At 33.2% G+C, this 16,231-nt stretch overlaps 1 protein-coding gene across 1 annotated transcript; it reads right to left on the reverse strand.

The window, feature by feature from the left end:
* Positions 1 to 3,136: 3,136 nt before the first annotated feature.
* On the reverse strand, positions 3,137 to 10,708 carry LOC132750729 (uncharacterized). Its single transcript, XM_060740764.1, has 5 exons — positions 10,103 to 10,708; positions 6,951 to 7,144; positions 6,107 to 6,312; positions 5,167 to 5,344; positions 3,137 to 4,846 (listed from the first exon to the last, which is right to left on the reverse strand). The coding sequence occupies exons 1-5, from the start codon at positions 10,274 to 10,276 to the stop codon at positions 4,033 to 4,035; spliced, it is 1,566 nt and encodes a 521-aa protein (XP_060596747.1). The 5' UTR covers positions 10,277 to 10,708; the 3' UTR covers positions 3,137 to 4,032.
* Between the last annotated feature and the right edge of the window lie 5,523 nt (positions 10,709 to 16,231).

A 16,231-nucleotide genomic window follows, 5' to 3' on the forward strand; every position in this document is an offset into this window, starting at 1 on the left:
TCTGCCTACATCGGTAGCATTTTATTTCGACCGGGCTAGTATGAACGCCTGTAATATTCTGAAGAAAAGACACTCTGCATTTGTGACCTTAATTAATGATTTTGCATCAATGAAATTTGTAGAACTGTAATATGAATATGGCAAAGTTATAATACCTAAAGGGTCAAACCTGTATTAACGATAAAACCGCAAACATGCTTGAATTTTAATTTAAAAATCTTTCTAGAATAAACTTCTCGGTGTATTAGATCCATCTCAAGCTGATACCGTAGCTTGAATCCACAACATATTGGCTGTTAAAAAAACAACAACAAAAGACAAACAAAAAAAACAAAAACAAAACACCAAGTGAATCTTTGCCATAAATTATGGTCGTCAACTTGTAATACCGCGAAAGATGATTTCATTTTTAACCAATCATTTTGTACATCACAACAAAGAAAGCTAATCCCAGATTATTTTCATAACGTTTATATAAACAAAGATGTTTAACACGAATTTATATACTGCGGCATTTAACGATGGTGTTGTCACACTTAACGGTAAGGGAAATTGATGCGACATTTAACGTCGTCATTGCGACATTTAATAAGAAACTATTTTGAGACATTTAGCGGCGGTTGCAACATTAACGACATGTAGTGGTGAGTGCGACAGTTTACGTCGCTGCAACTTTTAACGGCATCAAAATCTACTCAGTGTCTTTACGAAAAAGAAGTCACGAATTCAGATGAGGCCCTCGTGCAATAGGCCTCGAACATCCGGTATCATTTTTCAGTTTCATCTATTTTTATGAGATAAACAGTTGATTTCTTTTGATTGGAATATATTCCACATAACATCATCATCATCATCATCATCATCATCATCATCATCATCATCATCATCATCATCATCATCATCATCATCTTCTTCTTCTTCTTCTTCTTCTTCTTCTTCTTCTTCATCATCATCATCATCATCATCATCACCATCATCATCATCACCAGCATCATCATCAACATCATCATCATCATCATCATCATCAACAACAACAACAAAACCGCATACTTGGCTTTGACTTGTTTGTGATATAATTATTATATTCATCTTGTATGTCTACGATCACATGTTTTCTTACATAAATTAGATTTCGTAAAAGTTTAGTATGTTGGACAATTAACTGAACGGCAGGATAGAATGGTTTGAATGTTAATTCATTTCTTAAAGGCCCATCAAAGCCCTAAAAATGCGAAAAATTTTAATTTCTTAAAGGAACTCCACTAAAGTTCAAAAGCCTAAAAGCATAAAATTTGAATTTCTAACGTAGATCAGCTGAACCATTTAAAAAGGAAAGATGCACAATCAATTAAGGAATATACTTAGAAATTAATCAGAAATTTTAGATACATTTGTTTTGTAATTGCGAAATCATTAAACAGTTTTTGCAACAATTGCAATCATATATCAAGGAAAAAATGTGATATTAATTTCACTAAATGGAGTATTTTTGATATCTTATTTGGTAATATTAATATAGATAGCATTCCAAATAAGATTATACTGCTAGCAAAACAGTACATATTCTACAACAGATTGAAGACAATAAGGCATTCTTTGGAAATTTTCAAGAAACAAATAGTTTCTAGTCACACTACTGAAAAATATAGTGCCAAACAACTGTTTCAATATGAAAATTTTTCACTTTCCTGACAGAACTTCTATCAGTGACATTTACTGATATGAAGAAAAATGTCATAAATTTGGAAATAAATACTCCAAGTTTAGACCAAAAACCTTTTATTTTTAGTGGAGATTTATATAGGTAAATGAAAACGTTTTCCTCTGAATGAGATGAAATTGAACCTCAAACTTGTTTTTGCCTTTTTCCTATACTTGTTGCCTTAGATTCAGTAACTTAAATGTAACGATGTTGTATAGTTGTCACTTTTGTATTCTGTCTTAAAACGAGGTTGTCTTTGTTTTGTTTCTTTAGCATATATATATAATAAATTGAATATAGGAAAATGTTACTTCAGCAAAAAATCACAAAACCCCATTTAAGCTATTATTGATTATATTAGCATATCAATATTGTATCTATTTAATTAATATTTTAAATATACGATGATATATGCCATGAAATATCAATGTAAGATACAGTAGGGGCTCCGACCCCACTGTACCAATTACGGGGAAAATAAATGGGGAACATGTTGTTGAAACGTTTTTGCATGTAATGTTACTTATATGATTTCACATTCAATGCTGCTCACTTCATGTGATACCGATTTGCATTTTCTTCAGAGGAAAAGTCGAACTAATTTTGAAGCTTAATATGTCTTTAATAAGGAGTGGTATTCAATAATTTGGTTTAGCACTGGCAGATACAGATCATATGAATTGTTTTCTTTTCTTTGAGCTTCTTTTGATGCTATATTTTTATTATAAGGGGGACAAATACATTTGGATGCTATTCAAGTCTCGCAAGAGTTGTCTCTCTTGCTACATTTGATGCGATTTTCAACATAATAGCGTTTTTTATGTAGCCCATTTTATACATAAAAAGAAATTCAATGATTAAAAGTTTAATGATATTATTAATTATAATAATAATAATAATAATAATAATAGCAATAATAATAATAATAATAATAATAATAATAATAATAATAAGAAGAAGAAGAAGAAGAAGAAGAAGAAGAAGAAGAAGAAGAAGAAGAAGAAGAGAAGAATAAGAAGAAGAATAAGAATAATAATAATACAAAATGTGATATGTTCTTCATTCAACCATGAATATTCCAATATTTAATGATTTCATCCTCTGTAACCCATGTGTACTCGTTACGTATATAGTTGAGCGGATTCAGTACCCGTGGGTTCCGACGATAGTTGGTTTAAACATATTTATTTAAGCTCGATTGTGAAACAAGTTCATGCAACTTATATTTATCACTCCGAGGCCGCTTCCTGGAACCAACCAGTACCGGTGTCATGTGAATAAACGTGGTTGTAATCCGAGTACGGCTCGAACTCTGTCACCCAAGATCTCTGGGTTGAGAGGCAGACACCTTAACCACTAGGCCACCGCTCTCAGGCGATAATGATTGTATGAAAGATTTATTATATACTCGATTATAAAAAACAAATCACTCTATAAATCAAACTCAGTTTTTATTAATTATAATTTATATTTGTACATGTATATGAATGCAATAAATGATTGTAATAAATGATTGTATAAATGAATGAACACAGATCAATTACATCTAAAATCCGATATTTCAACAAATGTTTTAGAAAAGCTATCAAATTACGCATTTAAATAAAGTACATAGTTATATTAAAAAGCCACATTAAAGCAATTATTAACAAAAGTCATATAAAATAATTTGGTTTAGTAAATTATTAAAATCAATTTAATTATGAGTTAAAACATCAAAGCCTAGGATCAATATAACTATAAAATGAAATCAATTTTGAATTTCAAATTTCTTTTTTAAACTCTATAAAGGCATTTAAGTAAGGTCTTTAAATTAAAAAGTGGAATCACATTTCACATTCTGTTAAAAACTGCATTTCATTTAAGATCTAAAAACATTCACTTGTTTATTCATTCGATCAAATCAAGTTAACCTTCATTAGTCTATTTCTTTAGAAATTTTAAAGCAAAAACAATACAAGACCATTTTACATTGAAGTATAAAGGTCAAGTCACATGTTAAAAGTTTATGTTATACATTTTAACACATTACTATGCTTTTATCCTACCGCTTTTAGAATTGATTCGTAAAAACGGTATTGCACGACGGTGCATATGTTATACTATTTTATAGTATTTTGTCGTGACGTCATGTATGCCTTCTATACAAATTCGTTTCCCTTCAAATAGAAATTCATGCAGTTAAGACTCTCATTTATGAATACTGAATGAGTTTCCTTTGCATACATTATAAAATAACCCCTGATACATGAAAAAGTTACTGATTTGTTTACCATGAAAGACGCTGCGTATTAATACTGAACACTCGTCACGGACTAATTTTTCCCACATCAGGAACAAACGCAGTGACTTGACGGACAATATCCTCTCTGACAATTGTCACAGCACCACTTTGGCATGCCGGGAGTAGCCGAGTATGGTAAAATAGCTCTACATGTTAGACTTTTCGAACATACCATGACTGTATTTCCGGTTTTTGGTTTTACTGTTGTTGTTGTTGATGTTGTTGTTGTTGTTGTTGTTGTTGAAGATGATGAAGATGATGGTGTTGATAATGACGTAGTTTGTGACGTCGTTGATGTTGTTGTGGGTGATGTCGTAGTTTGTGACGTTGATGTTGTTGTTGGTGATGATGACGTAGTTTGTGACGTTGTTGATGTTGTTGAGGGTGATGACGTAGTTTGTGACGTTGATGTTGTTGTGGGTGATGTCGTAGTTTGTGACGTTGATGTTGTTGTTGGTGATGACGTAGTTTGTGACGTTGTTGATGTTGTTAAGGGTGATGACGTAGTTTGTGACGTTGATGTTGTTGTTGGTGATGACGTAGTTTGTGACGTTGTTGATGTTGTTGAGGGTGATGACGCAGTTTGTGACGTTGATGTTGTTGTTGTTGGTGATGATGTAGTTTGTGACGTCGTTGATGTTGTTGTTGGTGATGACGTAGTTTGTGACGTTGATGTTGTTGCTGTTGGTGATGATGTAGTTTGTGACGTCGTTGATGTTGTTGTTGTTGGTGGTGATAATGATGTAGTTTGTGACGTCGTTGATGTTGTTGTAGATGATGTTAACGATGAGGAATGGGTTGATTCTAAAGTTGAAGAAGATGACGCAGCAGGTGATGTCGTCATTGTTGATGTTGATGTGCTGAAATAGATCAGAACAGAAGTGCATCTATTTTTATTTCTCAAAAGCATTTTGTTCTTTACATTTCATTAATAGTTTCCTCCGGCAATTACATCTGTCTTAACTACAATTTTCTTCATTTTTTTGCAATAAGTCGATAGAACTGTTATATAGTGATTTTGTATGGAAGTAAAATTACTACATGTACTTTGTTTTCATTTTGCTTCTTTCATGACAAATAATTTCAAAGTTTTAGCGCAACTTTGAAATTGCTAAAGTATTTAGAGGATATTGGCTTTTACATAAAAGATTTTATGTTGCTGCAGCTATAGAAGGCTTACCTGGAATATGATGACGTCAGCACCTTCATAGTGGTTGATTGGCGGACAGTAGAACTACTTGTTGTGGTGGATGAATTCGTGAGTATGTCATCAATCTTGATATCAGCGCAGTTAACAAAGTTCTCCTGGTTTCCACGGCCTAATGCACAAACACCGGCATCACAACCCCAACTATTTCCTATAAATAGTGATAGAATTAAATTTTATAACCAATATCTTTTATTCTCTCTTTCGAAATCCAGTCACAATTTATAAAAAAAACTAAATTTTTCACAAATGCATCAACCTAAAACGTTTCGAGGGGTTTAATCCCTCTTTGACAAGGAGTTTGCTGTCAACGGCGATTTACGGTAAACTTCTCAAAGTTTTTCAAATTTATCAAACTAAAGCTACACCGGGGTATATTTTTCACAAGTCACTTCACGCTGATCCTTGTATTGATTATTTGTAAACAGGATAAATTATAATTTTGTGATTTATAAGATAAACAGTAAAGTCCTTGAAAAAGAGGAGTTTTGCCGTTTTGGGCGTTTATTAGGGATTCTGTTGTTCATTATATACATTATGATTACATCATGTGATTTCTACAAAACATATCTAAAAATAATAGGTACTGCAAACTTTCACCATGATATTTATCAACACCAATATATTAAGTTAGATAAGGTTTTTCAACTAGAACTTTGTGTCGGCATGGCCGAATGGTAAACGCGTCGTACTAGTATTCTAGTGATCGCTAGCTGCATGGAGTCAAACCATGTCAGGGGCAAGTCCTTGATTTCTTGAGCAAGTCACAACTCAGTGGTTCAAGGAACGGATTCGAAAGTGTCTCTATAAGCTTATAGCTTCCTTTACAATCGAACTAAAATAAATTCTGCATAAAACAAATTGAGCGTATAGTCAATGTTTCTCCTTGAATCAGATAGTTAAAATTACAAACCAGTGTTGTATTTCCATTGTAGCACGCATTTCTCACATGATATGATATCAGGTAACTGTAGTTCTATCTCGAATATCTCCACACCTGTTCCTTGTTTAATATCCTTCAAAATAATCCGTGTAGTGCTCGAACCCGCTACCATCAGTAGGTTCTGGTTTAAGCACTCCTGTGTGACCACAGTGGTGGGAGTTTCCAGTGGGCATAGTCTGCAATAAACTTAGCGAAATTAATAAAAAAACGAATTAAGTAACTATGTTATAGTGACATTTTCTCCAACTCTTCGCTATTTCCTCTAACCAAACGAAGTAATACCCCCCCCCCCCATAAAAAATTCAAAAGAAAAAGAAAATTAAAAATTGTATTTTAATTGCGATGGGCATACATGTAATTGTAACAAAAAAGATAACTTAACAGCAGCCGACAATTTGTTGATAAATCTTTCTTTCTTTCCTTCTTTACATTATTATCATTGTGTTTGTTCAAAATTCAAATTCATTCCCCTTTAGACGTCATATTCAGTAATTCATTAGAAAGTGTTTTATGCTTCTGTTTATATCAATCAACTTTATCGTTTAAAATCTTCGTTCAGAATTCATGTAAGTCCATATCAAACATGTAGCAAAATTAATGTCGATTATTCATATTCAGTTTTAAACATTGTGTAGACAGTATAGATTAAAAGGAATATTTCAGAAATGTGCTGGTTTTATTGGATGAACCACTATCTGTGAGCTCGTGATCTCGACTATCCGTATATATTTATCAAATATGTACAGAAATTTGCTATTTTTATCTTTAGGTCATAATGTACCAGTATTAAGGATGCTATTTAAAAGCCACATACCTGAATTCAAACCAGCCTTTATGGTACGCCGTAATATCAACTTTTGCCGTCAGAATATCACCTTTGACGTAACTTCCGGTTATGACGCCATTCTTTACGTATTTACCGTCGGCATCTTCGTTTGGTTTAACTGCAGCACTAAATGGGTCACCACAAACACCACAACGGCCTTTGTTGACGGCGTTATACTGTACCTGTATATAAATAAGAAATACACATTTTAAGAAACTTTATTATTATCATTATTATTATTATTATTATTATTATTACTATTATTATTATTATTATTATTATTATTATTATTATTATTATTATTATTATTATTATTATCATAACTTAATTTACAGAATTGCGATATTGTACGGATTTGTCATTCCATACATTCAGAGTGACCAGCTCATAATTTCAATTATGTTTTATTCTGGATAATAGCGGTTCGCTAAGATCAACATACATTATAATTTGAGTGAATTCGTTTGAAATCATGTATTCGTGATGTTGAAATCGTGAATTCTTGAAGTAGAAATCCTGAATTCTGTATGTTGAAAACACGATTCACGAAGTTAACATTTTGAATTAACGAAGGTAAAATCGGGAATTCATGAAGTTGAAATGGCCCCACCGGTCTACGAAAGACCGGTAGGGCCATTTCAACTTCATGAATTCCCGATTTCATCTTCATGAATACACAATTTAAACTTCGTGAATTCCCGTTTTCAAAACACGGAATTCAAGAATTCACGATTCAGCTTCATGAATTCACGACTTCAACTTCATGAATTCATGACTTCAACTTCACGAATTCACGATTTCAAATTCATGATTTCACGATTTCAACTTCACGATTTTACGATTTCAACTTCACGAATTCACGATTTCAATTTCATGAATTCACAATTTCAACTTCAATGAATTTAACTTCAGGAATTCACGATTTCAACTTCACGAATTCACGATTTCAACTTCATGAATTCACAATTTCAACTTCATGAATTCACAATTTCAACTTCATGAATTCAACTTCAGGAATTCACGATTTCATCTTCATGAATTCACGATTTCAACTTCATGAATTCACGATTTCAACTTCATGAATTCAACTTCACGAATTCACGATTTCAACTTCACGAATTCACGATTTCAACTTCACGAAGTTGAAATTGTGAATTCGTGAAGTTGAAATCGTAAAATCATTAAGTTGAAATCGTGAATTCATGAAGTTGAAATCGTGAATTCTTGAAGTTGATATCGAGAATTCATGAAGCTGAAATCGGGAATTCATGACGTTGAAATGTCCCTACCGGTCTTTCGTACCGGTCTTTCGTAAATTTCTCCGCTACTAATTAGTACACATTTAAGTAATGTGAATAATTCTTTGCACTGAATATATTCGATTAATGTTATCTGACAAATGAAAATGTGTGCCTTTAAAGATATAACAATTCACGACAATGCAAGTTCATTTCAAAACTGTAAGGTTTAAAAATGATTTTATATCGCCCTTGATCAATATTGTGATTGAATTTTGTATCTATTTATAACCGGGTATTTAAAATGAAAAGCGCGTGTCCATTGTAAAAGGAGTGTTGCTATATATAGCCAACGTATCATGCATGGTTCAAGGAGTTTAAACCTTAGATCATATCGCATTAAATATACACCCCACGGGAGTGGACCGTCCTACATAAACATTAAGTTAACATTAATGATCAAGATACTATCGAAGAAAGTTTTTGTACGACCCCAGCATTAAGCTGGCAAAGAAAATAATACGCGCACTGCAAACGACACTTACAACCCATGTAAATTACCAAAAAAGTGATCAAAATATATGCAAAATTAGCCCTTACTGCGTTAGTAACACAGTAGAATTATGGTGAAAATTACTGAAAAATCGGCCATTTATCGCGAATTACATGGGAATTATTCCTTTTATCTTCAGTATTTTTTACTTTTCATAAAACCTCAATGCATTTTTCTCAAGTGTGACTTCTTGAAATATTTTGGCTCATCTGGAGGCATGCAGTTTTAAGCCAACTTTTGAAAATAAAAAATTGTTGGATATAAACATGTTTATCATTGTAACAAAATGTTGTTACATCGAAACTATCTCCAGCACATTTTTGTAAAACTGGCCTCATCAAAGCTATTGGCTCCTTTAAAGGCTCATTATGCCCCCCAAAATGCTTTAATTTTTATTTCTCAAATTATTTTTCATTGTTGGTATTCTTTCAAAATTTTCAACAAGTTACTCTTTGGCTTTATCACCTAATGGTACTTTGTATAAAAGTCAAAATACTACTTTGTTTACATTTTTCTACATTTATGACATATTTTATTACATTTTGTGCTATTTTTTCTTCAGGTAGCATGCTTTTAAACGTTTACTTAAACATTTTATAAAACTTGTGTTTGATCTTTCTAAAGAAATAAATATTTATTCATTCTAATGCATAATGTGCCTTTAAGGGTATTGACCTGTATGCATATTTTTGCATACTTTTATTTTATTGTGTTTTTTTCTTTTTCGTTGTTTCAAGATACTGGTTGCTTTTATTTATTAGTAAGTTTTAGGACTTTAGCAAATTAATATTTTGATAATGTTCGCAAACAATTTTTAGTATTTCATTTCACTTTAAAATCATTTAGGGAATATGGACATTTTTTTTATACGAGTGTGCAGAAATAAAGAGACGCATAATTATATCAAAACTGTGGCCCATTTATGCCCAAACCTTTGTTTGTATTAAAGTTCAATATTTGATTTATCCTTGGTTTGATCAAAATAAACATTTGTTAAAAATGCACATACTTTTACCTATATACACATCGTGATTGAAAGGCACATTATGCTTAATAATTGATTTTACCATATTTTATATAGGACAAACATGTTTTGATAACTTTTGATAAAGTTTGTACATAAAGGTTCTAGTCTATTTTAGATATATATCACCTAAAGAATGTAGCGCTGAATAGCAAAAATGTAAACAAAGTAATATTTTGAGTTCCATAGAAAAATATTAAATCACTGTTACTGTAAAATAAATTGCTTAAAAGCAACTTTTTGTATGCTATGTAAAACATGAACATATTTGAATGGAATAACAACAACAAAAACAACAACAACAACAACAAATGTAATAACTTACCGCGAACCCACCACAGAACAACTCGTTATCGTTGTAATTTTTCGGGTTATCGTACCCAAACCTCCAAGCAGACGACCTCTGTGCCGGTTGAATCAAGCGTCCATGTGATGCCACGTGCCAAGTCTGAGACAATATGGCCGCCATTCCAATCCAAAAGATTTTAAACGTAAACATTTTGGTCTCTTTTTTAGTTATTACTATATTTTTTTTTTTTCTTCTTACTAATATTTTCAATTCAAAATCTGTTTGTAAATTTTAACCCTTTCTTTTACTTTTTAAAACAATAATTTAATATTTTTGTAAATAAATCTTTATACTAAAACAAAAATGAAGCTGTTTTAGAAACTTCCCGATTGAATGTACAAACACGATAAATGTATATTAACTTCTCAAATGCGCTTTTTATAGGCCGAAATCAGGCCGAAAATAGAAATTAATGTTGTCTCGATAGATAGATCAAGTTAATCTAATTCGTCTCGGTTTAGTCAACCATTTTATACAGTTACAGGCGATATGTTTGTACCCGATAGCACCCCGATGACGAAACACAAAAACTATTTTCCTACCCGGATTATAAATTTGATAATAAAGTACGTCACACGATTCTTACAATAGATTTGACTAATCAAATATTGGTATTAATTTATGATACATTATATATCATTATATAGTACTTATCGTACGTGTTATTTATGTATTGAAGTCACTTAAACACAAGCTAATCTATGGAGAAGTTGATAGTTTAAAAGACAAAGCTTTCGTCTCATGTAAAAGTAAATGTTTATTTTATATATAATGTCATAAACAGGGCCTTGTTTTACAGTGTATCTTTTGCCGTGCGAAATGTCCTTTAGTCAGAAAACCCTTCTAAACCGGGCAATAATTTTGACCAAGAAGTCACCAGATTTAGAGAGGTTGTATTTGTATAGGATAAAAGATAGTACTGGTATTTAGCGAACTATGGTACTGTAGATATAAAATGGTATGATTTAACAGGTTCAAAGTAAAATTGTAAAACAAATGAATGCAGAACGGCCATAAAAAACGTTCTTAGCGTATTCATGTCAACCAAACAGTGCAAACTTTCGTTATGCGCCTTTAAACATGCTTATTTGTTTATCTATAATGAATTTGCAAGTCGCACCGTTACAGAACGGGTCAATTGTATCATTTTTGTATTGGCCCTATTTGAAGCCCCTTCAAATCAACGTTCATAATAAATTTTTACGAGTAAACTAATGAAAAACATTGTAGGCAACGTTTAAATCTAGATATATCAACTAAAATTAAAGCATTTTTAGAAAAGGGGGAACAAATGCGCCTCCTTTCAGCATTGAACGGTTAAGTCGCTTGGATTAAAAGGTATGATCTCGATACCTTTAAGACATGAGGAGTCGATGGTTGACATAAGAACCATCGGCATTGTGCCTTCCTCATTCACACAATGCTTATGTTTGTTACTATTATTGATATATTAAGGGGGCCTTTGTGGCCGAGAGGTTAAGATCGCTGACTTGAGCTCACAGGTCCCTCACCACTGCAGGTTCCATCCTCACTCGGGTCGAAATCTTTCACACGAGGAAGTCACCGAGCTGGCTTACGGAAGGTCGGTGGTTCTACCCAGGTGCCCGCTCGTGGCTGAAATAATGCCCGGAGGGACACCTGGGGTCTTCCTCCACCAATAAAGCTGGAAAAAATCGACGAAAATAATCTCGGCGGGACGCTCTAGGATCGTCCGCCTCGTCTGAGTGTACGGTCGCCCATATGGGCTTTCCGGCGACGACCTATAAACGCATTAAAAAATTGTTACTATTGATTCAATCGACTTAACCATTCAATGCTGAGACGAGCCAAATTTCTATCCCCTTTTTTCATAAACTGCTTTAATCAAATTTGGTATATCTAGATTTAACGTTGCTTACATTGTTTTTCATTAGTCTATTCGTAAAACTGTATTATGAACGTTGTTTTGAAGGGGCTCCAAATAGAGCCAATACAAAAACTGATAATAGTGTTTACATTGATAAATTCAACAAGTTAAGTACGTAAACAAGGCGCGTATTATTGATGTATCCGTTAATAATATATAACATCATCAAGTCCTTCCGAGTGATTTCGGAAATTTATTATCAAGGTGCGTGTGACGTCAGAAAATAGTGTGAAGTGGACAGATTGACATGTCCTTTGCCCGCGTGTAAGGCGACTACCCTTTTGAAGGAATGCGATATTAAATATTACTACGTACTGTATATGTTGTAATTTTTATATTGCTTTATCTGTTCTTTTTTTCTTCTTATCAACATACGTCACAATCTGAGATAGGTAGATGCACCTTTTGTAAGATGTAAAACGTATGGTGGCTGATTCATGCCGTGTCGTATTTTCGCTCAGGACAAAAAGCACGAAAGTTCGACAAAATGGTGACTTTGTCGTATTAATTATTGTGATTTTGCCTTCCGCCCCTTTGAGCGAAAGTACGTTGTATTTTCATGTTTTCGCCTCGCTCCACACGAAGCGAAAATACATGGTCCCAGTCAGCCACCATAAAAAGGAATTTTATGATTTACAGACTGAAGAAAAATGTAAATCTGGTAACGTAAATGACACCTACATTGGTTCAAATATGTACAAAATACTTATTGACAATAGCCTACGGAGGAATAACCTGCGTTTCCAATTACCAGCTGCTCTAGTAATTAAAGGCACATTATGCCTCAGAAATCCATTATTTTCTAATTCTTTAGAAAGGCAAAACATTTGTTTGATAATGTTTTAATGATGTATTTATAGCCTGTTATATGTTTAACAGCTGAAGAAAGTAGAGCTAATACCCCGGTCACATATTCACGGAAAACGCCCACGGAAGAGGGCCAAAAAGGATTAATTTCCGGGATTCGCTCCGTATACCCGTAAATGGTCAAATAGCTTCCGTATTGTAAAAAGTTAAAAATCGTAGTATCCTTGTATACCGTAAAACGATCCTTGAAAAATTTTTTTAAACACAACAAAAAAATTTTCTACGGAAAAAACAACCGTAGCGTTCCCTATTAGTTTCCCTATTAAAACCGTAAAATGATACGCCCCTGGTCCGTTTTCGAAAAACCCCCAAAAAGGGCCGTACTGAAATTTGTAGGCCCTTAAACTTGTTTAAGGAATTTCCCCGGTTTTGGGAAGGAGAACTAAAAGTATTTTTTAAAGGGTTTCCCTGCGTATAAGCTAAAGGTAAATTTAAAACGGGGTAACACGGCATTGTCCCCGGAAAAGGGCCAAAGATCGTAAAAACGTTTTACTACGGGGAGGCCCGGGAAAAGCACGGGCCCTTTTACGGTTTTTTTTTGCGTTTCCCTCAAAGAAAAAGGTACGGAATGGTATGGTCAAACCCCCTGTTTAGTTTTGGAAAATTTAGTACCTTACTTTTTTAAGGGTAAAATAAATACTACATTCTTTTTAAAAACATACATGTTTTCGTGAACATTCAATAAAAGATAATTTCCCCTTTAAATGGCTGCAAAAAGTAATATTGGAAAAGGCCAGAAGCGGAGGCAAATGGTCGAGTTTTCCCTTTAGACAGCATAAAAAATAAAAATATGTTAATACAAAAAACGAGCATTTAAATTTAAAAAATAACATTTTTAAAAGTTACATATTTTTCAAAAAAATTGGGTCGTGAAAATTTGGAAATAAAATTTTAAAATAAAAGAAGTGTCTCCAAAAAAGCCCCGGGCCTGGCCCTTGACTGAGAATATAAGATTAATTAACAACCCTTTTTTAAAATATTTTTAAAAACAAAAACCCTTTCAAAATAATTAAGGGTAATTGTAAAAAAACCCCGGAAATTTTAAAGATAAAAAAGAGAAAATTGACAAACTTTTTCCCTTTTAATGTTTAAACAGCCAAAATCTAATGAGGTAAAAAGAAGAAGAAGAGAGGGTTTGACTAAGAGGAATTTTTTACGGAAAAATGAAAAAAAAAGACCCAAAAAGGGAAAACAGGGGCGGTTTTTCAATGAACGAAAACCCCCCTTTAAGCCCCCTTTCCCAGGTTTTTGAAAGAAGGACTAAATGGCCGAATTTTTTCGGGAAATCCGGCGCCCCCTTTAGGAAATTCACAAATAATCGAACCTGATTTTCCCGGGGGGATCGCCCCATTGAAACCCATTGAACTCGGGCAATTTTTTTTCTAGGTGTTCTTTTCTTGTAAGGCATTTTGAAAATAAGCATGCAAGAGGTTATGGACGGATATAATAGGTCCGTATAGACCCGTGGCAATTCGTTCTTATCCGTATCAATTCGTTCTTCTCCGTATCAGACCGTACTTATTCGTACTAACCCGTGCTTATACCGTAGCAGACCGTAGTATTTCCGTAGTGCGTCCGTCCTGATTCGTGTCGCTCCGTATCAAACCGTGTTGGTCCGTAACAATCCGTGTCTCTCCCGGGGCTTTTGGTGGTAAATCCGTCGAACTCCGTACTCATACCGTTGTGTGTCCGTACTGGAACCGTAGCGGACTACGGAATTTCACATTTCCGTAGTAATCCGTGAACGATTAGACCGTAGCTCTTCCGTGGCATTATCCGTGAATATGTGACCGGGGCATAAATGTGTCGAAAAGGTAGCAAAATGTAAACAATGTAGTATTTTGACTTCCATACAAAAAACTAATTCATTATTATAATACCAATAGCAAAAGCGCAAAAGAAGCAAAAGGTAATTCAGATCTATATGGCAAATGAGTATAGTTTGGTATAATTTATTTATTTATTTATTTATTTATTTATTCATTTTTATCATTATTGTTTTTTTTAGAAATACAAATGATAGCATTTATGAGGCATGATGGGCCTTTAATTTATCACATGTTATCATATTTTATGATTTTCTTGAAGTATCTTTCAGTTCTTTTGCTCTTTGGCAATCAGTATAATTAGAGTGAGTGGAAGTCTAAATTTTTACATTTTACTACATCTAGGATGCTCTAATTCCATTATGAAAATATTATTAAACACATATCTGACCTTTTAAGAAATTAAAACGTTATCGATTTCTGAGACATAATTTAATGTGCCTTTAATTTATTAACATTATTGTCTAAAGTTTAAATTCAGACTTCAAAATACATACTTACTATTCTACTCGCTCCTTCCTTACTAAAACACACATACATGCACATACATATCTTTCGCTTATTCTGCACATATTGTTGTAATTCATGATCAGTCAAAATTCACTGTCTCGCCAAAAGTAGATAATAAGTCAAAATATCGTAAAAAATATCGTAAAGGGAAAATAACAAAACAACAATAACAAAGTAATACGTTTAACTGCAGATTCGATTTAATTGAGTCTGTTCATATGGGACAGACAATATGCAACTTTTCTTAAGCTCCCTGGCACCGGCTTAAGCCCACACTAGACGTAAAGGTCTCGACAATTGACTTTATTTTTCAAGTGTTAATTGACACGAGTTAAAAGGTATGGCCAAACTTGGTCATTCCTTAGATGAAAAACAAAAACCTCTGATTCAGAAATATAATTCAGTACAACTTAGTAAAATTAATTGACCCGTCCTTTATAAATCACAAAAGGTGTGAAGTGTACCATCTCATTCCAAAATTATGAATATGTTCCGATTCAGGCCACAAAAGATAACATCTATATATTTACATAAAATTTATATTAAATTATACAGGTGTACCTAGGGAAACTGTAACTACGGTACTTATTAAAAAAGGTTGTTTTTTGTTTGGTTTTACGTTTCACTAACGCAGAAGAGGTCATAGGGTGACTTTCCAGTTTAATTGATAGAAGAAGACCTTAGGTGCTGTGTTTCAGTCACAAACAGGCAATTTAGTGCAACCGCCGACGTTCCGTTATCTAACTGGATAACTTCCTCAAATAAAAGGATCCAAAGTCTCTAACAAAATTAGAAGTGTATGGGTAAGTGGTTTGAATTCAACGACCTTAAATAACAACTCGGCAACGGACACCCTAATATATAAAAGTTCGCAGAATAACTTAACTGAGCGTTCACTGATTTGTACGAAAGCCGAATAGAGTCACTTATTTTGTTATTTCCTTATGACAAGATGTTTAATTGTAACAAGTAACGAGAAAGTTACAAAGAATATGG

This window comes from Ruditapes philippinarum, unplaced genomic scaffold (genome assembly GCF_026571515.1).
Source record: "Ruditapes philippinarum isolate M1 unplaced genomic scaffold, ASM2657151v2 ctg328_1_1_1_1, whole genome shotgun sequence".
NCBI lineage: Eukaryota > Metazoa > Mollusca > Bivalvia > Venerida > Veneridae > Ruditapes > Ruditapes philippinarum.

Coding starts and splice junctions, on each gene's coding strand:
- LOC132750729 (XM_060740764.1), bottom strand. CDS start 10,276: ATGTTTACGTTTAAAATCTTTTGGATTGGAATGGCGGCCATATTGTCT. Junction 5,345..6,106: donor ACAATGGAAATACAACACTG/GTTTGTAATTTT, acceptor CACTATTTATAG/GAAATAGTTGGGGTTGTGAT. Junction 4,847..5,166: donor CTGACGTCATCATATTCCAG/GTAAGCCTTCTA, acceptor GATCTATTTCAG/CACATCAACATCAACAATGA.